This window comes from Thalassophryne amazonica, chromosome 11, assembly GCF_902500255.1.
Source record: "Thalassophryne amazonica chromosome 11, fThaAma1.1, whole genome shotgun sequence".
Lineage (NCBI taxonomy): Eukaryota > Metazoa > Chordata > Actinopteri > Batrachoidiformes > Batrachoididae > Thalassophryne > Thalassophryne amazonica.
In genome coordinates, this window is record NC_047113.1 from 2,706,544 (window position 1) to 2,731,432 (window position 24,889).

The window sequence follows — 24,889 nt, forward strand, 5'->3', positions numbered from 1 at the left end:
CCCGGACAAGCCTGGTCGGGCGCCAGGAGGCGCCCGTTGAGGGGGGGGTCCTGTTGTGTGGGCCGCCAGAAGAGGAGGTACTGCTGGCCCACCACCAGAGGGCGCCCGGTCTGGAGTGCGGGCTCCAGGCACCAGAGGGTGCAGCCGCCTCACAGGAGCAGCCAGGGTGACAGCTGTCACACATCACCGGCAACAGCTGTTACCAATCATCTGATCGGCAGGGGTATATCAGCAGGACGACGTCTCCACCTCTTTGCCGAGATATCGTTCTACCTGGAAGGTAATAATCTCAGCTGACTGCTTGACAGTAACCTTTGTGATTTTTGTGAGTGATTGCAGACTTTTTTCTCCAACGAGAGGTGGAGGTAGCTTCCCTGCCGTGCAGGTTGCTGGGTGCAGACGCGCCCACGTTTAATTGTGTTCTTGTTCCTCGCCAGCAGTACCAGGTCTGACACGCGGAGGCAGTGGCCACCTGGGCGTTCGGAACTTGGCGGCTCCAGTATTCCCGGGGTCCTGTGGCGGAGGAAACCGTATGGTTCCGGTTCTACTTTGGAGAGGCGTCTCCTATCTTCGAGCCTGCCCACAAAACACCATTGTGAATTGAATTTTGTCCATTGTTGTAATTTGTTGTATTTGTTGTGCACGTTCGCAACAGTAAAGTGTTGTTATTTGACCTATTCCATTGTCCGTTCATTTGCGCCCCCTGTTGTGGGTCCGTGTACTTACACTTTCCCAACAGGTGGCGTTTCTGGATGTTGTTGATGTTTGGCTCTCACTTTGCATGGTAGAGTTTTAACTTGCACTTATAGATGTAGTGACCAACTGTGTTAACTAACAATGGTTTTCTGAAGTGTTCCTGAGCCCACGTGGTAAGATCCTTTACACAATGACGTTGGTTTTGAATGCAGTGACGCCTGAGGGATCGAAGGTCACGGGCATTCAATGTTGGTTTTCGGCCTTGTTGCTTATGTGTAGAAAGTTCTCCAGATTCTCTGAATCTTCTGATTATATTATGGACTGTAGATGATGGAATCCCTAAATTCCTTGCAATTGAATGTTGAGAAACATTGTTCTTAAACTGTTGGACTATTTTTTTTCACGCAGTTGTTCACAAAGTGGTGATCCTCACCCCATCTTTGCTTGTGAACGGCTGAGCCTTTTGGGGATGCTCCTTTTACACCCAATCATGACACTCACCTGTTTCTAATTAACCTGTTCACCTGTGGAATGTTCCAAATAGGTGTTCTTTGAGCGTTCATCAACTGTCTCAATCTTTTGTTGCTCCTGTCCCAGCTTTTTTGAAACATGTTCCCGGCATCCATTTCAAAATGAGCAAATATTTGCACAAAAACAATAAAGTTTATCAGTTTGAACATTAAATATCTTGTCTTTGTGGTGTATTCAATTGAATATAGGTTGAAGAGGATTTGAAAATCATTGTATTATGTTTTTATTTACATTTCACACAATGTCCCAACTTGAGTGGAATTGGGGTTGTAAAATAAAGACAGTATAATCTACCTATTGAAATTTCTGTGGGAAAAAACATTTCAGGCAATTTTACTTCCCAAAAACTTTCAGTATTATTTTGACTTTCAGCTTCATACCTCATGTCATTCTGTTTGTTACAGAAATTATCACAGACTACAGAATTTGGAAAGGAAGCATCTCTCTCTGCCTTCTATTGTGTTAACAAACAACATAAACAATAAATAAAGTGTATATTAACAATTCTTTTAAATGATAAAAAAAATTATGGTTTTTGAAGAATTTCAAAGCCTTGGTGGTCCCGTTAAATATATGTTGATTTTGTTTAAATTTGTGCTGTAGTAATTTTTTGGGTAGTGTAACAAAACAAACCTAGGGATAGGGATGGGTATTGATAAGATTTTACGATGCCATTATTGATTCTGCTTATCGATCCGATTCCTTATCGATTCCCTTATTGATACCTCTTGTGAATTTTGTACTAAAAGTAGGCTTTACAGGTTTCTATGTATTTCATTGAGTCTTAAAGGAAATAAATATGAAATTGGTCACTGCATCCTTGATCTCTGGACATAAATAAAAATAAACAAAATGGTGTTTCACTTTGAATTTATTAATTCCAACTTGACTCGTCAGAGAGCCGCACAGCGTTTGTAGCTGTGTGAACAGAACGGAGGACGATTCTCGTTTCTTTCTCGCAACAAGACAGGAGTCCCAGTTAGTGACTTTAATCTGCACAAAAGTGACTCTCGGTTGACACATTCAGGGATGAAAGTGGTGAAAAATAAAAAAGCTGAAACCCAAAATTACCCCCCAACACCACCTGCACGAAAATGTTTGAATTCTAGAAGCTCTGAAATGCAATCTGGGACTATTCCAGACAATAAACTGCAGTGAGTGCAGCATCCATTTAGTGAGAGAAAACCCAACAATCCTTATTCAGATTCTTTCCAGTAGTATTCTGCTCTTACTAGGATGCAGCAGTTTTCTAGTTTGTCAGATAGTTCTGGAGGAAATCACTGAAGAATTTAACACATTGAAAATATGGTTTGACCAAAACAAATTGTCATTAAACTTAAATAAGACAGGGATGAAATAGAGGTGTGAGAGTCACTAGGTGTTCACAGGAAACACTTATTTATTTCTGTATGTATGTATGTATTTTTTTTATTTATGTATGTTCATTGTTAGTTGGTTTTAAATTTTCTGTTGTGTTTTTTTTTAGGTTCTTTTTGTCTCTTTCTCTAAAACTGTATATAATAACTAATAATTTGATTAGTTATTATTACTATTATTGTTGTGGTTGCTATTATTATTAATATAAACAAAAATAAATTTAAAAAACATTACGATTTGTAATACATTTGACTTTTATGACAACAAACGCTGAGCCATTATTATACAGAAAACATGCACCATTTTTTTGCCTCCTTGCTCTCGGCCGAGACGGACACATTTTTCTCTTCTCCCTCCCTCCTTATCTTTCCTGCTTCTGTGGCGTGTTGTCTGTGAGGCTGCAGCTTTGCTCTTCTGGAAAACGACAAAAATGGATCTATTAAAGTGGTCTCTGAACGCAATTGACACCATTTTTTCTACAAGACATTCGGGGGCGGAGGACCCGACCTGTCCTGCCAGGACGCATGTGATGGGTTACGTGATGGACTCATGGAGGAGATGGCAGGTCATGTGCCTTTACACGCTGTCTGTGGAGGACGTCGAAGATGTGTATATATTTGGCTCAGTGGTGACCGGCTTTCTGCTGTGTGGAGCGGGCATAGTGCTGGTTTACCGGAAACTCAAGAAGGTTGAAGCAGTTATAATTGGCCTGTCCAGGCTGCCCCACATGATTGATTCGATTGGAAAGGCAGTGTCAGCTCAATCAGTGGGTGTTAACCGCGCAATGGATACCATCTCCGGAAAGATAGCAGAGCTGGAAAACCGCTTTGACCGTCAGTAAGACCGCATCCTTTCTACAACCCCTGGCAAAAATGATGGAATCACCGGCCTCGGAGGATGTTCATTCAGTTGTTTAATTTTGTAGGAAAAAAGCAGATCAAAGACATGACACAAAACTCAAGTCATTTCAAATGGCAACTTTCTGGATTTAAGAAACACTGTAAGAAATCAAGAAAAAAAGATTGTGGCAGTCAGTAACGGTTACTTTTTTAGACCAAGCAGAGGAAAAAAATATGGAATCACTCAATTCTGAGGAAAAAATTATGGAATCACCCTGTAAATTTTCATCCCCAAAACTAACACCTGCATCAAATCAAATCTGCTCGTTAGTCTGCATCTAGAAAGGAGTGATCACACCTTGGAGAAATGTTGCACCAAGTGGACTGACATGAATCATGGCTCCAAAATGAGAGATGTCAATTGAAACAAAGGAGAGGATTATCAAACTCTTAAAAGAGGGTAAATCATCATGCAATGTTGCAAAAGATGTTGGTTGCTCACAGTCAGCTGTGTCTAAACTCTGGACCAAATACAAACAACATGAGAGGTTGTTAAAGGCAAACATACTGGTAGACCAAGGAAGACATCAAAGCGTCAAGACAGAAAACTTAAAGCAATATGTCTCAAAAATCGAAAATGCACAACAAAACAAATGAGGAACGAATGGGAAGAAACTGGAGTCAACGTCTGTGACCGAACTGTAAGAAACCGCCTAAAGGAAATGGGATTTACATACAGAAAAGCTAAACGAAAGCCATCATTAACACCTAAACAGAAAAAAACAAGGTTACAATGGGCTAAGGAAAAGCAATCGTGGACTGTGGATGACTGGATGAAAGTCATATTCAGTGATGAATCTCGAATCTGCATTGGGCAAGGTGATGATGCTGGAACTTTTGTTTGGTGCCGTTCCAATGAGATTTATAAAGATGACTGCCTGAAGAGAACATGTAAATTTCCACAGTCATTGATGATATGGGGCTGCATGTCAGGTAAAGGCACTGGGGAGATGGCTGTCATTACATCATCAATAAATGCACAAGTTTATGTTGATATTTGGACAATTGAAAGGATGTTTGGGGATGATGAAATCATTTTTCAAGATGATAATGCATCTTGCCATAGAGCAAAAACTGCGAAAACATTCCTTGCAAAAAGACACATAGGGTCAATGTCATGGCATAGGGTCAATGTCAATGAGCAGATCTGATTTGATGCAGGTGTTAATTTGGGGGATGAAAATTTACAGGGTGAGTCCATAATTTTTTCCTCAGAATTGAGTAATTCCATATTTTTTTTTCCTCTGCTTGGTCTAAAAAAGTAACCGTTACTGACTGCCATAATATTTTTTTCTTGATTTCTTATAGTGTTTCTTAAAGCCAGAAAGTTGCCATTTGAAATGACTTTAGTTTTGTGTCATGTCTGTGATCTGCTTTTTTTCTACAAAATTAAACAACTGAATGAACATCTTCCGAGGCCGGTGATTCCATAATTTTTGCCAGGGGTTGTACATTCAGATGTACTGAGAGCCACTCTGTTCTCAGACTGTGGAATTTTTCAGGCGTCTGCTAATCTGGATATTAATTTGGCTTCCCAAAAACACAGCTGCACTTCAAGGCCGCTGCGATAAAAACCTCCTGAAGGAAGGACAACACTTAAGCCTCGCTCCCCAGTCTCTCCCTCCCTCAGCTTCTCCAGCTCTGACGTTGACTGTGGACAGTGAACTGTTCAGGGCTGAGCCCCTCCTCCTTCCAGATGGATGAACAAGGTCATTGATGGCGCCTAAAGGCGGCCTCCGGGTGTTCTGATAAACTGGACTTTCAAATCTCGGTTGTCGTCTTTCGTCTCCTGTCTGTGTGTGTGATCACTGATTTTTGTGCTGATGGGGTTTTTTTTTCCTGCATTACTGCTGTGTAATGCAGCAGCTATGAAGGTTTTTCTATCCCATGTTTTTACCTTGTGTGTTCTTTTATATGTGTTCATGTACCGGGCCGGCTCATGTGTGTTGTGTGCGTTGTCTGTAAAGAGCCGGTCATGGTTTGCTCAGCCCTGCTGTTGACCTAGGCAAGGAAGTACATCTGGAGCTGGTCCCCGGGCGCCTAAAGGCGACTTCTGCTCCTAACTGGCAATTAGGATGGGTTAAATGCAGTAGACACATTCATTGTGCAAGGAACATGTTCCTATGTGCATATGACAATAAAATTCTTTTGAATCCTTTGAATCCTTGAATCAAACGTGATGACAGCTGCAACAACTTAATGCTAACTTTAATATTGAAAATGCCATAGACATGCTAACACGTTAGCATCGGTCCCGTTTTTAAGTTATAAAATACATCTTTCAACTGTTTCAGAAGACCTTAACAGGTCGGTTTAACATAGAAAAGGTAAATAATACTCACAGACGTATGCTCTTTAGGGTTTTAGTGGGGGAAAATTAAGATAAAGCGAAAAAGAATGAATCAACGAAGCAATAGATTGAAGCACTGCTTCGATCTGCGAATCACTGCTTCGATTGGTTCAAGGTTCAAAGCAAAGCCGCGCTGCAGAAAAGTTGATTACAGACCCGCTGCAGGGTCTGTAATCAATGTAGAGAAATTCTCATTTTCCTGACAAACACCCCCAAAAACAACTCTGAAAGACCGATAAGGGAATTGTTAAGCAAAAAGGTTATTGATGTTGGTGGATCGAATCACTTCATAACGATACCCGAAAGGAACTGGTTCTCGATACCCATCCCTACCTAGGGACAAGGTGATTTGCAAAATCCTTTTTTAAAAAAGGGGAAATTATGCACCCTAGCAGTGAGGCCTGGTAAATGGTATTAGAAAGAAGGTAAAATGCTATAGCGTCTCCCAATTAGAGACGGCGTGGTGCTGACATGACCTCCAGCACCATCATTCTCTAAATTTCCGGGGAGAGCCCTGCATCTTATAACTCCCCAAATTAAAGTACATATGAGGACAAACTCTCCTCCATGTGGTTAACGTTAATCTAAGTCCCTTCGGCTGCTCCCTTGTTTGCACTCTGGGTTGCCACAGCAAATCCAAGGTGGATCTGCATGTTGCTTTGGCACAAGATTTTATCAGCTGGATGCCCTTCCTGACTCAACTCCACATTACACGAAGAAATGTGGCAGGGGTGGGGGTCGAACCGGGAACCTTCTGCACTGAAACCAAGTGCACTAACAACTTTCAACTGCCGGTTAAAAAAAAAAAAAAAAAAAAAAAAGTTTCTGTACTCTGGCAAAATAATTACCTTCGGGATAAATGAAGTCGATCTTATCTTATTGTGTGGACTGGCCTTCAGGACCTGTATTTTTTGTGGACGTTTTCTGAGCTGCTGGCATGTGAGTACGTCCTTGATATTCAGTACCTGGATATCAACAAGTATTTTATCAGGGATACAAATACTTTGTTGCGGGGTTTGTGAACAAGATCATCATAGCAAGGGTGAGTTGCATAGTGCACAATTTGTTTATTAAAAGGTGACAAGGAAAAAAAAAAAAAAAAATCACATCTACGGTGCATGGGTTAGTTTATGTTGTTCCTCCTGCTTCGTGAGACATGCAGGTAAAGTAAATGTTAAATACTTTTCATACCAAAGTAACCTGCTTTAATGATTGTCACTGTTTTATCACAAATGCAGGAGTTTGTGCGCTTACCGTTAATTCACAAAATGCTGATTCAGCTTTAGCGATTTAAATTAAACAGCATCATGGAGCTCTGACAGGCTGAAACTGAAATGGTTCCATTCATGACATTTTTTTCTGTTTGGATCTGAAACTGTTTGCTACACATTCTCACATGTGGATTGTTGATCCCATCGTAGCTTATTGTTGGTTTGGCTTTAATGATTGTTAAAACAGGAGCTCCATAATGGCTTTAAACAGTCTAAAACTGTGTGATCCATGAAGTTTTTTTCTGTCCGAGTCTAAAACGGTTTGATTCCTGTTCTCACAGTGTGGACTGTGACAGTATGTGGACGAGTGAACACAGCTGCTGTGGCTCTGTTTACCGTCCAGCATGCCGGAGGTATAGTGCTGGCTTCTGGGTTTGACTACGTCACATGCACACTCTCCATAACTGCAGTAAAAATGCAGTGTACGACCCCCCCCCCCACCTGTGTGCTTTGCATATGATTTTTAAATTTCTGTGCCCACTCAGCTTTAATCAGTCTCACATACGATGCTCCATAAACCTCCTCACCCCCCACGTCTTAAAAGACTAACAGACACATAACAAGACAGGAAGTCTGCCTCAGCCCGCCCTCTGAATCCTGTTCTGTAACCCATCAAATGAAAGACTGTGATAAGGATGGTCCAATAATTGTCATCATTCTTGTGCTCCTGCCTTCTTATACCAGAAAATATAGAAAAAATATTATATACACAAGGCTTTAAAGAACAGTCAGCAAACCTCAACACACATTCACATCAACTACTGTGTGCTTCAACATTTCCAACCTTGCAAAGAAGTCCAGATGTAAAAGAAAACTATTCTGGGATTCGGCAGACTTCAGTTTTCTAAAGGAGTCTTCCACAGAGCAGACACCCTGTCAGTGCCTCAAGGACGAGACAAAACGAGGACAGTGTGTACTGCACACTCTAGTATTCTCTCTGGAACCAAGAAGACTGTATACATAACAGCTTCTTATCCGCCCTGGACCTGTTCTGCCATGTTTGTGTAACTCTGTTACAAGAAACACAACGTAATACTGCAAATTCTAACATGGCACTGTTAAATATCTGGGCACCGGCAAATACATCTGTTATGAATCATGGCGTAATGTGGGCTCTGGAGGGCACAGAGAGTGTACATAACATACTACACACATCTTAAATTATGAGCTTTGATGAAAGAGCACACATGATGAGGAAGAAACCAACGACCTTCACAATAACTCAACATAAAAAAATGCAGAACCAAACTCACTTTGAGAGCTCTGCCATCTCCTCCCAGTGAATTTTCTGTCTTTCCATGAGATCGTCAGGAAAATACTTGGATATCAGCTTTTCCATTAGTTCTGTTTTACAGTACTGCCTCTGGACCAGGTACTGGAGAAAGACAGAGACTTTAACAAAGGGCTTAACAACAACAGAAATAGTTTCTCATATTTTTGGCAACCAAAAAAAAAATACTGGAGGTGGGTGATGAGGAGCTACATGTGTGCTTCTGGAATTGGCTTGGTTCAAACTCTGAGTTGAAACACACTGACCTCATTACAGATACATCTCAAGGGTCACTCTGAGCTCAGGTTTACAAAAAACAAAAAAAAACTCATTGCTCCCCTTAAAATATCAAATCTGTGTCCAGTAGTTTGGGAAGATTCTATCAGATTATTTCATGCAGTCACATGTGAAACATATATCTCAACATGACCAAAATTTAATAAAAATACAGATGATGCTTTGTAACATTGCACAAATCCTTCAATATGAGAAATAATACATGGTTTTTAGCCATGCAGATTGAAAAAAGTCAGAGGACATGAAATCAATCAATAAGAAATGAAAATATGATTGTGCAGCATTTTCCTTGATTTTAATCATATTGAAGGAACTGGTTTTCACTTAATTATTAAAGTGTATTCATTATAAAATCAGCAAAAAGAAGCCTGAACTGATGTGTGTGTTCTTGATTTAATGATGTTAATAAAGTCAAATCGGAGTACAGTGGTCCCTCATTTATCGTGGGAGTAACGTTCTAAAAATAGCCCACAATAGGCAAAATCCGTGAAGTGGTCAGCGTTAATTTTTACAATTATCGATGTTTTAAGGCTGTAAAACTCCTCACTACACACTTTTCTCAAACAGGCATTAACATTTTCTCTTTTCTCTCCTGTGTAAACAGTCTCAAAGTTCAAACCTTAGTAGAAAAATAAGTCCAGTATTATAGAATGAAACCAAAGATCAAAACCTGTTTTCAGGCCCAAACATTTGTTTGAGAAACAAAAATAGAACATGTTCCTCTAAATAATTATGATGGCTTTTAGAACTAACAAATTTAAATTTAACAATCAACCTACGAGGTTGGACACATAAGAAATTATTAATAGTAACTGACCAGTATTTCACAGTTCCTCTGATTGCGCCTCTTCGTCCTGGCGCCGCTCCGCTGTAGCGTCTTTTTCCACTGAGTGACACCTCGCTGCAGGTGTCTTTTTCCGAGTGAAGAACACAGTTAGAGGTAGTTTTTGGCGCTCTTTTTTCTTCTGGGCGAGAAGATTATAAACAGGCACACGCAGAACACAATGCGCGTATTCTCCCTTCGCTCACTGCCTCCGGCGTTACCGTTGCAGGACAGATGCAGGATCCGCAAAGAATCCAAGTCATTAAAAAGATACAAACCTCTCTCAGTGGCCACGGAGCTCTGCGGCTGCAGTTACCGAGACCATGCAGCGCTGCAGATGTTTCCGCAAGAATTCTATCCTTGCGCGCTGCTGGAGCGCTCTGCATCAAAACAGCGAGCGTAGTCTCTGGACCTGTTGCCAGATTTTGGCCGCAACTCCACACAGCAGACAGTGGGGCAGTGTGAGTGGCCCGCTGTGGTGCTTAGTGAGAGCAATCGCAGTGATCAATCAATCAACTTCAACTTTTTTCTTATATAGCGCCAAATCACAACAAACAGTTGCCCCAAGGCGCTCCATATTGTAAGGCAAGGCCATACAATAATTATGAAAAACCCCAACGGTCAAAACGACCCCCTATGAGCAAGCACTTGGCAACAGTGGGAAGGAAAAACTCCCTTTTAACAGGAAGAAACCTCCAGCAGAACCAGGCTCAGGGAGGGGCAGTCTTCTGCTGAGACTGGTTGGGGCTGAGGGAAAAAACCAGGAAAAGACATGCCGTGAAGGGGGGCAGAGATCGATCACTAATGATTAAATACAGAGATGCCCACCAGTGCCGCGACCAGCCCGCCTGATAAGGACGCAGAACACAATGCACTGTTAAAAAAAAGAAGCATGCAAAATTGCACAAAAAAAAAAAAAAAAAAAAATCCACGAAACTGCGAGGCCGCAAAAGGTGAACCGCGTTATAACAACGGACCACTGTACAGTGGTCCGTTGTTATAACGCGGGAGTTACGTTCTAAAAATAGCCCGCAATACGCAAAATCTGCGAAATAGCATTATTTTTTACAATTATTATAGACGTTTTAAGGCTGTAAAACCCCTCACTACACACTTTATACACTTTTCTCAAACAGGTATGAACATTTTGTCACTTTTCTCTCGTGTGTAAACACTCTCAAAGTTCAAACCTTAGTAGAAAAATGAGACCAACCTGTTTTCAGGCCCAAACATTTGTTTGAGAAATAAAAACAGAACGTTTTCCTATAAATAATTATGATGGCTTTTAGAACTAACGAATTTAATTTTAACGATCAACCTACGAGGTTGGACACAAGAAATTATTAATAGTGACTGACCAGTATTTCATAGTTCCTCTGATCGCGCCTCTTCGTCGTGGCGCCCCTCCGCTGTCGCGCCTTTTTCCACTGAGTCAAACGTCGCTGCAGGTGTCTTTTTCCGAGTGAAGAACACAGTTATGGGTAGTTGTTGGTGCTCTTTTTTCTTCTGGGTGAGAAGATTCTTATAAACAGACACGCAGAACACAATGCGCGTACTTTCCCTTCGCGGTGCCGCGAATGGCCTGCTTGATGAGGACGCAGAGCACAATGCCCTATAAAAAAAAAAAGCATGTAAAATTGGACTAAAAAAATCCGTGAACTGCGAGGCCACGAAAGGTGAACCGCGTTATAGCGAGGGACCACTGTATTTAAAATACGCACTAATTCCCTGAACTTTGCACACCACTGCACTTTGTGATCAGCCTACAAATACATTATCCCACATTATTGCAGCGTTAGAACTGAGAATATTTTGGGTTGTGGCCTCAACATCTCTTTCACAGGCGGCTGATTTTCTACAGTACTCTGACCTCAGTCTTTGATTTGTGTAGTACGTTGTGTAACACACATAACTGTTACGTAGCTCACAGAGTCCAGGCAGCTGCTGCTTCCAGTTGGTTTTGTGTGTGATATAATGGTGTTATGAGGTGCAACACCATGTACCTCAGACAGCTCTTCTTTACAGAGTGGACACTTTGGGTTGTGGTCCAAACACCTCTTTAGACACTGCTGACAGAAGGTGTGTCCACACGGCGTCGTCACCGGCTCGTAGAAGAGTCTGAAATCATACAAGTGACCGTGGAACAAACATGCTATTACTGAACGAGTCTTTGTAAGATGAGATTTCCCCTAAATTTTATTGGACATTTTTCTTAGTGAATATGATAAAAAGCCTCCCCGGTAAGGTCTATTCCAGAGAACTGGAGAGGAGAATTCGACCGATGGTCGAACCTCAGATTCAGGAGGGGCAGTGTGGTTTTCGTCCTGGTCGCGGCACACTGGACCAGCTCTACACCCTCCATCGGGTGCTTGAGGGTTCATGGGAGTTCGCCCAACCAGTCCACATGTGTTTTGTGGATCTGGAGAAGGCGTTCAACCGTGTCCCTCAGGGAACCTTGTGGGGAGTGTTCCAGGAGTACGGGGTCCGGGGTCCTTTGCTAAGGGCTATCCGGTCCCTGTACGACCGCAGCAGGAGCTTGGTTCGCATTGACAGTAGTAAGTCAAACCTGTTTCCAGTGCACGTTGGCCTCCGCCAGGGCTGCCCTTTGTCACCGGTTCTGTTCGTTATTTTTATGGACAGAATTTCTAGGTGCAGCCAGGGTGTAGAGGGGGTCTGGTTTGGGAACCACAGAATCTCGTCTCTGCTGTTTGCGGACGATGTGGTTCTGTTGGCTTCGTCAAATCTGAACCTTCAGCGTGCACTGGGGCAGTTTGCAGCCGAGTGTGAAGTGTCCGGGATGAAAATCAGCACCTCCAAATCCGAGGCCATGGTTCTCGACCGGAAAAAGGTGCTTTGCTCTCTTCAGGTCGGTGGAGTGTCCTTGCCTCAAGTGGAGGAGTTTAAGTATCTCAGGGTCTTGTTCATGAGTGAGGGACGGATGGAGCGTGAGATCGATAGACAGATCGGTGCAGCATCTGCAGTGATGCGGTCGCTGTATCAGACCGTCATGGTGAAGTGAGAGCTGAGTAGGGGGGCAAAGCTCTCGATTTACCGATTGATCTACGTTTCGATCCTCACCTATGGTCATGAGATTTGGCTCATGACCGAAAGAACGAGATCGCGAGTACAAGCGGCCGAGATGAGTTTCCTCCGCAGGGTGGCTGGGCGCTCCCTTAGAGATAGGGTGAGGAGCTCGGTCACTCGGGAGGAGCTCGGAGTCGAGCCACTGCTCCTCCACGTTGAAAGGAGTCAGTTGAGGTGGCTCGGGCATCTTTTCCGGATGCCCCCTGGACGCCTCACTGGATAGGTGTTCCGGGCGTGTCCCATTGGGAGGAGGTCCCGGGGAAGACCCAGGACACGCTGGAGGGACTACATCTCTCGGTTGGCTAGGGAACGCCTTGGGGTTCCCCCGGAGGAGCTGGAGGAGGTGTGTGTGGATCGGGAGGTCTGTGCGGCTTTGCTTGAGCTGCTGCCCCCGCGACCCGACTCCGGATAAAGCGGAAGAAGATGGATGGATGGATGGATAGTGTTCAAATATACTGGAAAATATCCTCTACACAAAATGCTTTTATTGCTTTTTACAAATTGTATGTCTGTCTTTTTTCCTAAGGGCATGTTATGACTGTCATTCGTACTTTATGCACTCATTTTCAACCGCTTTCTCCAATTGAGGAGCATGTGGGGGGGGCTGGAGCGTATCCCAGCAGTCATAGGGCATGAGGTGGGGTACACCCTGGACAGGACGCCAGTCTGTCACAGGGCCACATATACAGTGGCTTACAAAAGTATTCAGTCACTTGGTATTTCACGCATTTTAATTTGCTTATGGCATTTCAAATACATAAAGTAAATCAGGCTTCTCAATATAAAAATTTCTAAAATTATCTTCCTTAGACTCAAACTGAAAGTAAATCTCTACAAGTTGATATAAATTACATAAAAATATAAAAGCCAAGATGATGGGTTCCATAAGTAATCAGCTCCTTTGGTATAATACCTGTAAATAATCAGTTTAATTGCCAGTTTTCTTTAGACAAGTCAGGGGATGGATACATGAACATTTCCAAGTCACTGAATATGTCTTGAACTTTATTTACATCAGTTATGTAGAAATACAAACAGTATGACACTCTGTGATAAATCTGTGTGGAGTAGACAGTTCTCAAAAACTGACTGTGCAAGGAGAAGAGTGAGGAAAGCCACCAAGACACCCAGACAACCCAGCAGAAGTTGCAGGTTTCTATGGCTGTGATTGGAGAAATTGTGCACAGTGCAAGTTTTGCATTTTGTATCACCAGTTTTACAGCTTCATGATGAAGTGGAGCAGAGGAGGATTTCATTAAAAAGAAGACCTGAAAGTTCAGCTACAATTTGTCAGAAGGTACATCTGAGATTTTAGCCTAGATTTAATGTTCTGGTGAAAGAAAACCCCAATCTGCTCTGAGTGGAGTGTTACATTGGGTGTTACATCCACTAAATTCGGTCATGTAACTTTTACATGAAGGCGCATCAGTTGATTCCAGAGGGTTAATCATGAGTCAATTTGAAACAAAATCTCACCTCATGCAAAGAGAACATTCCAGGTCTATGGGGTCCAAAATGCCTCCAAGGACCAAGGATGAACCAATCCCCTCTCCGGGTTCTAAAGAAAGAGTATTAGAGAAATACGTAGTTACAGTCAACAGACACCCATAATGGATGGAGGTTTGGTACGGATATAAAATTAAAAAACAATTAAGAGGTTGAATCTTTATTTGAATAAAATGAATTATAACCTGCCCTTTTAATTCTTTTTTCATTAATATGAACAGTTTGTTTTGACAGAATGTTTTAAGCTGCTATTTTTGAATATTGGCCATGAATGCTTACACTTCCAAAGTACATTGTGAATGAAAAACATTTGAGAATAAATAGTCGATTCCCAGGGTAACGATGAGGCGTTTAGCAGGCTGACATCATTAAATAGGTGGCTGGCGCAATTTTGTAGACAGCAAGGCTTTAGCTTTATTGATAACTGGCCTTCTTTCTGGGGACGCCGTGGGTTGCTGATGCCGGATGGCCTCCACCCTACTGGGGAAGGCGCCGCCATCTTGTCTGCGAACACAGATAGAGCTCTACATGGAGGGTAACTTTAGGAATTTACAGCAGGCCATGGAGCAGGTGATTAGAGACCCTGCAATGCTTATGACAAATGTGGGTGGCAATTTTGGGATTACCTTTCACTGCTATGCTGATGATACTCAGTTATACATGTCGATAACTGCTGGTAATCTCCTTTACATAAAATCCTCAGAAGATTGCCTTGCATCAGTGAGAAGTTGGATGTCTAGAAACTTCCTACTTTTAAACTCTGATAAGACTGAAATGATGGTTCTTTGTCCAGTGAGACATCAGCATCAATTTGACCAGTTAACACTTAGCCTAGGCTCATGTGACAAAGTGAGGAACCTTGGGGTAATCTTTGATCCTACGTTGTCCTTTGGCCTCCACATTAGAAATATTACTAGGACTGCTTTCTTCCACCTGCGAAATACAGCGAAGATTCGTCCCATCCTGTCTATGGCTGATGCTGAGACCCTGATCCATTCGTTTGTCTCTTCTAGATTGGACTACTGCAATGTTCAATTTTATGGTTTACTGCAGTCCAGCATTAGGGCTCTCCAACTGGTTCAAAATGCTGCAGCCAGACGTTTGACAGGAAGCCAAAAGTTCGACCACATTACACCCATTTTGGCATCCCTTCACTGGCTTCCTGTCCAGTGAGATCAGATTTTAAGGTTCTGCTACTAACCTATAAAATTATTCATGGACTGGCACCTCCCTACCTAGCTGACCTAATTAAACCTTATGGCCCAGTCACACAGCACTTAACGAAGGGTGACGAAGCCCTGAGGAAACAAGAAATCTGGACTTTCGTTGACTGTCGGCATCGTTTAACCTTCGCGCAGCTTCGTTCCTGCAGCCGGAGCTTCGTCAGGATTTTTAAACTGTTGAAAAATTTGAATGAAGGGCAGCGAAAACCTCAGTTCGTCTGTGTTTCGTTTTGCTGTTGTTTGCTGTGTGTAGTTTTTGTAGTGTTCTTGACGTTTTTTAATCGTTTTGTAACAGTATTGTTTAATTTGACTTCATTGGAGCAGCTGAACGTTTTCACAAAGTGCAGAAGCCAGTTTGTGAGCGCTGAGGCTGCTGCTGCATTCATGTACTGTCGGAAATTACAGGGCAAACTCAGCCTGCCTGCTTGGATTTTTTTATCTGTGGGGGGCAGCTTCAATGGGCTCAGGCACATTACATAGGCCAGAATTAATCTTTTGTGTGGATATAATTAATTATTTTGCCACAAGCAACTGTTGAATTTGAAACAACGAAAAAGTTGTGTACTTTCCGACGGTACTTGAATGCAGCATTAGCAGCAGCTCCTGCGTGCGCTTATTATTTTGTATTAAATATAACAATCTGAGTGTAGAAATGACAATCCAGTCTTTCTGTACATGTGGGAACAGGCAGATGAATCAAAATGATGATATAAAGAGCTGTTCTGGAAGGAAGAATTCACGTTGTAGATCAGTGATCAGCTGGTGGAAAAACCGCACGTGAGTCAATGCGCGCGTTCACATGCACTGATTTAATTTAATGCTCTGATATAGTCAATCATCTTTACACTTATATTTATTCTCCCTTTTGACAGTTTTCGGTTATAAATCAATATATATGGATTAGAACATAATACTGTGACTATAGCAGTGACCACGGCGCACTTTTTTTTTTCTTTTTTTTTTTTAAATTGGAGAACGACGGAGTGTGTATTGTGTCGACAGTGTGGATTCTGATAATGATGGACATGATCCCTCTTTTGTTCTGGACAAGGAACCAGAGCAGGTGGTCCATCAACATCTCCACAGATTGTGTTTGCAGTTTCTCCAGGACTCAGGCGCTATGAACTCCGTCCCAGCACCGAGTGCTGGAGCAGACACGCTCTGCTCCAGCTGTGGCTCCAGGTGTGTTTCGTCGAGATCGTGAGCTTCGGTTTTGTTAAGTTCCTCTTTTGTCCCTTTTGCGCTCTTGCTTCGCAGACTGTTCGGTGATAAAAGCTCTTTCGTCCACCTTTTCTCAACGAACTGTAACGTTTTTTTTACTTTTTCCCTTCGTTCAGGATTCGTCGTGTGCTGTGTGACTGGGTCATTACATACCAGCCCGGGCTTTACGTTCTCAGGGTGCAGGACTACTTTGTGTCCCTAAGGTGAATAAAAATTCTGCGGGTCACAGAGCTTTCTCTTATCGTGCCCCTGTTCTGTGGAATGATCTCCCTGCGTCAATAAAACAGTCAGATTCTGTGGAGACTTTCAAGTCCAGACTTAAGACGCACTTATTTTCCCTTTCATATGGCTAGCATACTGGTACAGTTTTGTTTTACGCTTTTTACTCTTTTAATTCATTTTATTGGTAATTGGAGCGGGCTGCGGCCTCAACTTGACCTTAATTCTGGGTCTTAGTGAAGTTTAGGGCTAGTGGTTGGTGATCACCTTAGTATTTCTCTGTTTTTCTTGTTGTTTAATGCTGACAAGTTATACTGTATTTCTTGTCTTTCTGATGCCTGATTCTGTTTTTTCTCTCTTTTTAAGGTGCAGCTCCATCAAGAGATGGGAGTTGTATTCGTGTTGGCGATCCTCCTGTCCTGTGCACCAACAGCATTTCTTGTATATTTGTCTGTGAATTGTTCTGTAATTTATGTCTGTATCATGGCCCAAGCAGAGGATCACCCCTTTGAGTCTGGTCTGCTTGAAGTTTCTTCCTCAGAGAGAGTTTTTTCTTACCACTGTTGCTCTGGGGGTTGGTAAGATTAGACCTTACTTGTGTGTAGCACCTTGAGGCAACTCTGTTGTGATTTGGCGCTATATAAATGAAAATAATTTGAAAAAAATAAAAAATTGAGAACCAGTACTTCAGCCATTCATTTAGATGTACCATTAAAGTGTGGCAATTACTAGCGCCAGTATTTTCTACATCTAATAAATAAATAAAACCACCAAACCTCTAAAAACATGTGTTGAAAAAAATTCAGGTTTGACCTTCTGAATTTTGAGTTTTGTATGTGATCATGTGCCTGAACTCACCAAACTTGGATCTCTTCTGATCACTGCTCGCTTCCTCTCCTCCCTCCTCATTTATGTGCCTTCGTTTCTTTCTGACGAAGAAACAGTGGTCCAGCTTTCTGTCCTCTCGCTCTCCTTGACCCCTGACCTCACAGACCTCTGACCTGTCATGTGAGTGTTGTGGGTCAATGGGTGCAGGAGGAGGGAAGGAAAGACTTGACTGTGGGCAGAACTGAGCAGGACAAAGTGTCTGAGGGAAGGAGAGACACAGACATTGAAATGGGTGGAAAAGAGAGAAAAAGGAATAAGTCCCTAAACCTTTTTTCGTTTTTACACCGCAGAGTGAGGACCTTTCTGACCTGGGAAGGTGCACTGATGCTGCTTTTGATGTTTGCTCTGGAAGACACTGTGGTGAAGGAGTCTAAGATGTGTTCAGGGACCTGATCTGTAACTGGAGCCAACAGATCACTGAGGAGCTGAAAGAAGACAGGAAACAGTAATCTGATGACTCACTCTTCTCATAATGCTCTCCTAATGTTTGCACATCTGTTTGTTGTGTGCAGACGTGTTATGAAGAACTGCAACTGGAATAGTTCTACTTGGTATGTAGCAAAACTGTCTTCTGTAAATAGTATACAAACTAGAAAGAAGTGCAAACGTGACGTCACGCATGATGTTAAATGACTGAATGACGTTTCGTTCTCTGAGGGTGAGAGTGGGTAACAAGAGTTTACCTTGTAAGCCTCAGTTTTAGCCAGTCTACAGTCGGGCTCGATGGACAGACAGAATAAGTACTGTGTCAGGGCTTCCTCGGTCCTCCCCAGAGCATGCAGGGCCTGAGCTTTACGAACGTGGCCCTGCAGACCGAGGAAATATAAGTCATGTCACATGAAAACTACATCTGACTGTGAGCTTTTTATGTTTTCTTACTGAACTAAGAGGTTGTGATTATGATACTTCTTCTAATCTATAAACTACATGTGAATCTTTATACCTTTGACCAGTGAGGCATCAGTCTGCAGACCGTCTCAGCATCTCTCAGAGCCTTTTCGTAGCGTTTCAGACTAGAGTGGATCTGGGAGCGGTTACTGAACAGTATGTGGTCCATGGGTGCTGAAAAAGACAGGAGGGCCCAACACAAAAATATCAAGTCTGCTGAAATGACAACAACATATTCTTAATAGTTGTAAATAAAAATCATTTTATTATCAATACCTCTGCAGGGATGCACTGATTTGACTTGCTGTTTTCCTGGACTAAACCCGAGGAGTTTGTCAATGCAAAGTACCAATCCAGTAAGTTTTTTTTTTAATCCATATCCACTTCCTTATGCTGGTTCTCCTGTAAATCTATAAATTATCTTTTAATCTATTCTTGGTCAAAAATTCAAAAAGAAAAAAAAAAAGTCCATCATAATTTCACTAGAGCCCAAACTGCTGCCTTCAAAATGCAAATATATTAAATTTATAATTAACATCAGCAGATCCTCACAATGAAAAAGCTGGAATCAACAGATTTTACATTTTGCAAGAAAATATCTAGAATAATTAAATTAATATAGAAATGTCTGATTAATTTTCAAGTTGTTAAACTGTCTAATTGGTTCATCCTCATTATCTTAAAGCAGACTACTGTTTCACATCCAACTGCAGATTGGTTTTTGAAGTCTGTCAACAGTGTAACACTGTTTGAATTATAGCCTCAAGGGCAGATTTTACTGCTTGGATGAAATGATGATTATATGAAACTAAAAGTTTTAAGTGGATCACTTTCCACATAATGAAACAACTCATACAGTATATGGAAAAAACAAAAGTTGTCTTTAAAAAATAAATAAAATCCTGCAGCGCTATCAAGGTCCCCCACATTCTAGGTTTCATAACTATAGAACCTTATGCAAATGTGGCAGTAATCCTATGGAAACATGTTTCCCTGCAAGCACTGAGAAGTACACAGCAGTCAAATAAATACATTTAAAAAAGGTTAGACCTTAGACCTTAAGTACCTTGCAGCGACTTATGTTGTGATTTGGCACTATATAAAAAAAAACAATTAAAATGAATAAACTAAAATCAATTGACTAATAAAAAGCTCTCAGACGAAATTTGTTAGTTTTTTTTTCTCTCAAAACAACTGAGTTAAAAAAAACTGATTAAGTTTCCTATGGGTTTATATTATAAACAGATGCATTGTGTGGCACACATTTAATACAAAGAAGCATAAAGACACTGTTTTTCACCTAAACAAACTCCTCCTATTAAAACATATATGTTGCAGACATGAACGAGCGAACCTCTTCAGCATCTCACATCACTGAGGTCCTTCAGACTGTTTAAGCAAATGCTTCAGGGGAGCATTAGCATGGCTAAAACCTTTCAGCTTCTTGGTGGGGGGGGGGGGGGGGGGGGGGAGAAGACCCAGACACCCCCCGCCTTTTTAAACATTTTTCTTTTTTTTGCCTTTCAGCTTCAGGGGGAGCTCCACCCCCAGAACCCCCCCATTACAGCCCTCTTAACCCCCTGCCACTTTGAATATTAATTTACATCTACATAAAAATGCTTAAAGTTTTCAGCTAGTTGACATTAGGGCTGTACAATATGGACAAATTATCATATCTCAATATTGTCATATCAATATGATATACGATATGACTATGATTTGACACAAAGTGCAGCAACAGTAAAAATTAAACCTTAAAGAAAACAGTAATAATACCACACTCATTTTGCACTCATCATAAGGTTAGGATACTGTGCCCTCCAAAAGTATTGGAACACTTGGAATTTCACATTTTAATTTGCTTATGCCATTTTAAATATAAGAAATACAAAAATATATAAAGAATAAAAATTTCTAAAATTATCCTCCTCAAACTCAAACTGAAAGCCCATCCATCCATCCATCCACCCGGAATCGGGTCGTGGGGGCAGCAGCTCAAGCAAAGCTGCCCAGACCTCCCAATCCACACACACCTCCCCCAGCTCCTCCGGGGGAACCCCAAGGCGTTCCCAAGCCAGCCGAGAGATGTAGTCCCTCCAGCATGTCCTGGGTCTTCCCAGGGGCCTCTTGCCAGTGGAACGTGCCCGGAACACCTCTCCAACTAGGCGTCCAGGGGGCATCCAGAAAAGATGGCCGAGCCACCACAACTGACACCTTTCGACGTGGAGGAGCAGCGGCTTGACTCCGAGCTCCTCCCAAGTGACCGAGCTCCTCACCCTATATCTAAGGGAGCGCCCAGCCACCCTGCGGAGGAAACTCATCTCGACCGCTTGTACTCGCGATCTCTTTCTTTTGGTCATGAGCCAAATCTCATGACCATAGGCGAGGATCAGAATGTAGCTTGATCGGTAAATCGAGAGCTTTGCCCCCCCAACTCAGCTCTCTCTTCACCACGACGGTCCGATACAGCGACAGCATCACTGCAGATGCTGCAGCGAGTCATCTATCGATCTCACGCTCCATCCGTCCCTCACTCATGAACAAGACCCCGAGATACTTAAACTCCTCCACTTGAGGCAAGGACACTCCACCGACCTGAAGAGGGCAAAGCACCTTTTTCCGGTCGAGAACCATGGCCTTGGATTTGGAGGTGCTGACTTTCATCCCGGATACTTCACACTCGGCTGCAAACCGCCCCAGTGCACGCTGAAGGTCCTGATTTGAGGAAGCCAACAGAACCACATCATCCGCAAACAGCAGAGACGTGATTCTGTGGTTCCCAAACCAGACCCCCTCTACACCCTGGCTGCGCCTAGAAATTCTGTCCATAAAAATAATGAACAGAACCAGTGACAAAGGGCAGCCCTGGCGGAGGCCAATGTGCACTGGAAACAGGTTTGACTTACTACCGGCAATGCGAACCAAGCTCCTGCTGCGGTTGTACAGGGACCGGATAGCCCTTAGCAAAGGACCCCAGACCCCATACTCCCGGAGCACCCCTCACAGGGTGCCCCGAGGGACATGGTCGAACACCTTCCAGATCCACAAAACACATGTGGACTGGTTGGGCGAACTCCCATGAACCCTCGAGCACCCCATGGAGTGTGTAGAGCTGGTCCAGTGTGCCGCGACCAGGACACTGCTCCTCCTGAATCCGAGGTTCGACCATCGGTCGAATTCTCCTCTCCAGTACTCTGGAACAGACCTTACCGGGGAGGCTGAGGAGTGTGATCCCCCTATAGTTGGAACACACCCTCCGGTCCCCCTTCTTAAACAGAGGGACCACCACCCCGGTCTGCCAATCCAGAGGCACTGTCCACGATCGCCACACGATGTTGCAGAGGCGTGTCAGCCAAGACAGTCCCACAACATCCAGAGACTTAAGGTACTCAGGACGGATTTCATCCACCCCAGGAGCCTTGCCACCGAGGAGCTTTCTAACCACCTGGGTGACTTCGGCCTGGGTAATGGATGAGTCCGCCTCTGAGTCCCCAGTCTCTGCTTCCTCTTCGGAAGATGTGACGATGGGATTGAGATTGACTTCAAACTGATTGAGACTGATTTCAAACTGAAAGCAAATCTCTAAAACGTGATAAAACCTGCAAATAGTTGTCAGTTTTCTTCAGCCAAGTCAGGGGATGGAAACATGAACATTTCCAAGTCACCGAATATGTCTAAGACTTTATTCACAACAATTAGGAAGAAAAACAAAAGTTTATTTTACCAAAACATCAAGTCTTGGCTTTCATCTCAAATGCACTTTCTGTCAAATTGTATCTGAACTTTCAGGTCTTCTTTTTAAGAAAATCCTCCTCTACACCACTTCATTATTTTCAATTAATTTATATCAGGTTGTAGAGATTTAAGTTTGATTTGAGTTTAAGGAAGATAATTTTAGATTTATTTAATCTAACGTTTTGCCACTGGTTTGTCACTCAGATAGCAAAATTAAGAGGTTATTTAATCAACAGCTGCCTGCTCATTTAAATGTCACTGGAAAAAGACGTATATATAAGGCAACCCAAAACAAAGGAGAAATGCCACTTTGAACAACCTGGACCACATTTCTGGCATAAAATATGGTCATTTACTTACCAATATAAGTTTGGTGTCATTATTAGTCCATGGTTCAAACGACATGTTCAGTTCAAATCTGAGGCAAACATTTTTCTTTTTCTACTAAGGTGAATTAGAACTTTTTTGTGGTACATAGCACCAACTACTGGACAGGAGGAACCTAGCAGTCAATTTGACTTACTGATTTCAAAATGCAGCTCTTTTGAACCAGACATGCAGTGCCGTGACATGCCAATCATCTGTGTCCAATCAGGAGTCCAGTGAAACCCTGGCCTCTGCTCTAGCTCCACCCATGCCAGAAAGTGTTCAACATTTAACATTTTCTGTTTCATTGCACTCTGCTCAGAGTGTCGCTCTCATTGGACCGACATCTCTGCTATGATAAAACAACACAACAATTAAAAATAATAAAGTAAACCAATAAACCAACAATAAGGCTGTATTTAGTCTACATTTGAAAATGTTGATAGAACTACACTGCTGCCACTTTGTTCAACAGCAAAATTAATGAAATGGAAAAGCTCTACCACCTTCTGACGTACAGTAGTGTTCAGAATAATAGTAGTGCTATGTGACTAAAGAGAATAATCCAGGTTTTAAGTATGTTTCTTATTGTTACATGGGAAACAAGGTACCAGTAGATTCAGTAGATTCTCACAAATCCAGCAAGACCAAGCATTCATGATATGCACACTCTTAAGGCTACGAAAATGGGCTATTAGAAAAAAAAAGTAGAAAAGGGGGTGTTCACAATAATAGTAGCATCTGCTGTTGACGCTACAAACTCAAAACTATTATGTTCAAACTGCTTTTTTATCAATCCTGTGAATCACTAAACTAGTATTTAGTTGTATAACCACAGTTTTTTGTTGTGTGGGCCGCTGAAGAGGAGGTACTGCTGGCCCACCACCACCAGATGGCGCCCTGCTTGGAGTGCGGGCTCCAAGCACGAGAGGGCGTCGGAGCCGCTGGAGGTGACAGCTGTCATCAATCATCACCAGCTGTCACCCATCACCACCACTATAAAGACCAGACTGCAACTCCACCTCCTCACCGAGAAATCATCTACCATACAGGTAATTTTCTCTGCTGACTTAAACTTTGAGTATTAGTCTGATCTCTTTTTGCAGCTGTTTTCCTGTGGTGTGCCTTATCTGCGGAGTTGGCGTTTGGTGTGGACTGCGACGGCTTCGCCTCACACCCCACTCAGATAAGTGGTTAATTCAGGAGCTGCACGAGTGTGTGATTGGAGGTGGAGGTTCTCCCTCATTAACTGAACACAGACTGTGGGATTACTGAGTGTGCAGACTCACACTCATCCAGAACTGTTTCTGTTTTCTGCCAGCAGTACCGGGTCTGACTGCTGAAGACAGTGGCCACCTGGGGCGCAGGGCTTGGCGGCTCCAGTGTTCTTCAGGTCCGTTGGTGGTGAGGCTTGTGTGGGTTCCGGCTTCTGTCTCACCGGACGTCTCCTATCTTCGAGCCTGCCACAAGTCACCTTTTGTTGGACTGATATAACACATATTTGTATCTGTCTGTATCACGTTGTGCACCTTCACAACATTAAATTGTTACTTTTTGGCTATTCCATTGTCCCTTCATTAACGCCCCCTGTTGTGGGTCCGTGTCACGACACTTCCCCAACAGTTTTTCATGATTTCTTCACATCTGCAAGGCATTAATTTTGTTGGTTTGGAACCAAGATTTTGCTGGTTTACTAGTGTGCTTGGGGTCATTGTCTTGTTGAAACACCCATTTCAAGGGTATGTCCTCTTCAGCATAAGGCAACATGACCTCTTCAAGTATTCTGACATATCCAAACTGATCCATGATACCTGGTATGCGATATATAGGCCCAACACCATAGTAGGAGAAACATGCCCATATCATGATGCTTGCACCACCATGGTTCACTGTCTTCACTGTGAACTGTGGCTTGAATTCAGAGTTTGGGGGTCGTCTCACAAACTGTCTGCGGCCCTTGGACCCAAAAAGAACAATTTTACTCTCATGAGTCCACAAAATATTCCTCCATTTCTCTTTAGGCCACTTGATGTGTTCTTTGGCAAATTGTAACCTCTTCTGCATATGTCTTTTATTTAACAGAGGGACTTTGCGGGGGATTCTTGCAAATAAATTAGCTTCACACAGGCGTCTTCTAACTGTCACAGCACTTACAGGTAACTCCAGACTGTCTTTGATCATCCTGGAGCTGATCAATGGGTGAACCTTTGCCATTCTGGTTATTCTTCTATCCATTTTGATGGTT

General features: G+C 42.7%; 1 protein-coding gene across 1 annotated transcript in view; it reads right to left on the reverse strand.

The window, feature by feature from the left end:
- LOC117520228 (LON peptidase N-terminal domain and RING finger protein 3-like) overlaps nt 1-24,889 on the reverse strand; it is a 59,791-nt gene that overhangs the window by 17,959 nt on the left and 16,943 nt on the right. The window contains exons 2-8 of the mRNA XM_034181538.1: nt 18,599-18,717; nt 18,339-18,461; nt 17,964-18,080; nt 17,626-17,854; nt 14,075-14,156; nt 11,518-11,632; nt 8,378-8,499 (exon numbers count right to left, since the gene is read on the reverse strand). Coding sequence (XP_034037429.1) covers nt 8,378-8,499; nt 11,518-11,632; nt 14,075-14,156; nt 17,626-17,854; nt 17,964-18,080; nt 18,339-18,461; nt 18,599-18,717 — 907 coding nt within the window. The remainder of the gene's footprint in view (nt 1-8,377; nt 8,500-11,517; nt 11,633-14,074; nt 14,157-17,625; nt 17,855-17,963; nt 18,081-18,338; nt 18,462-18,598; nt 18,718-24,889) is intronic.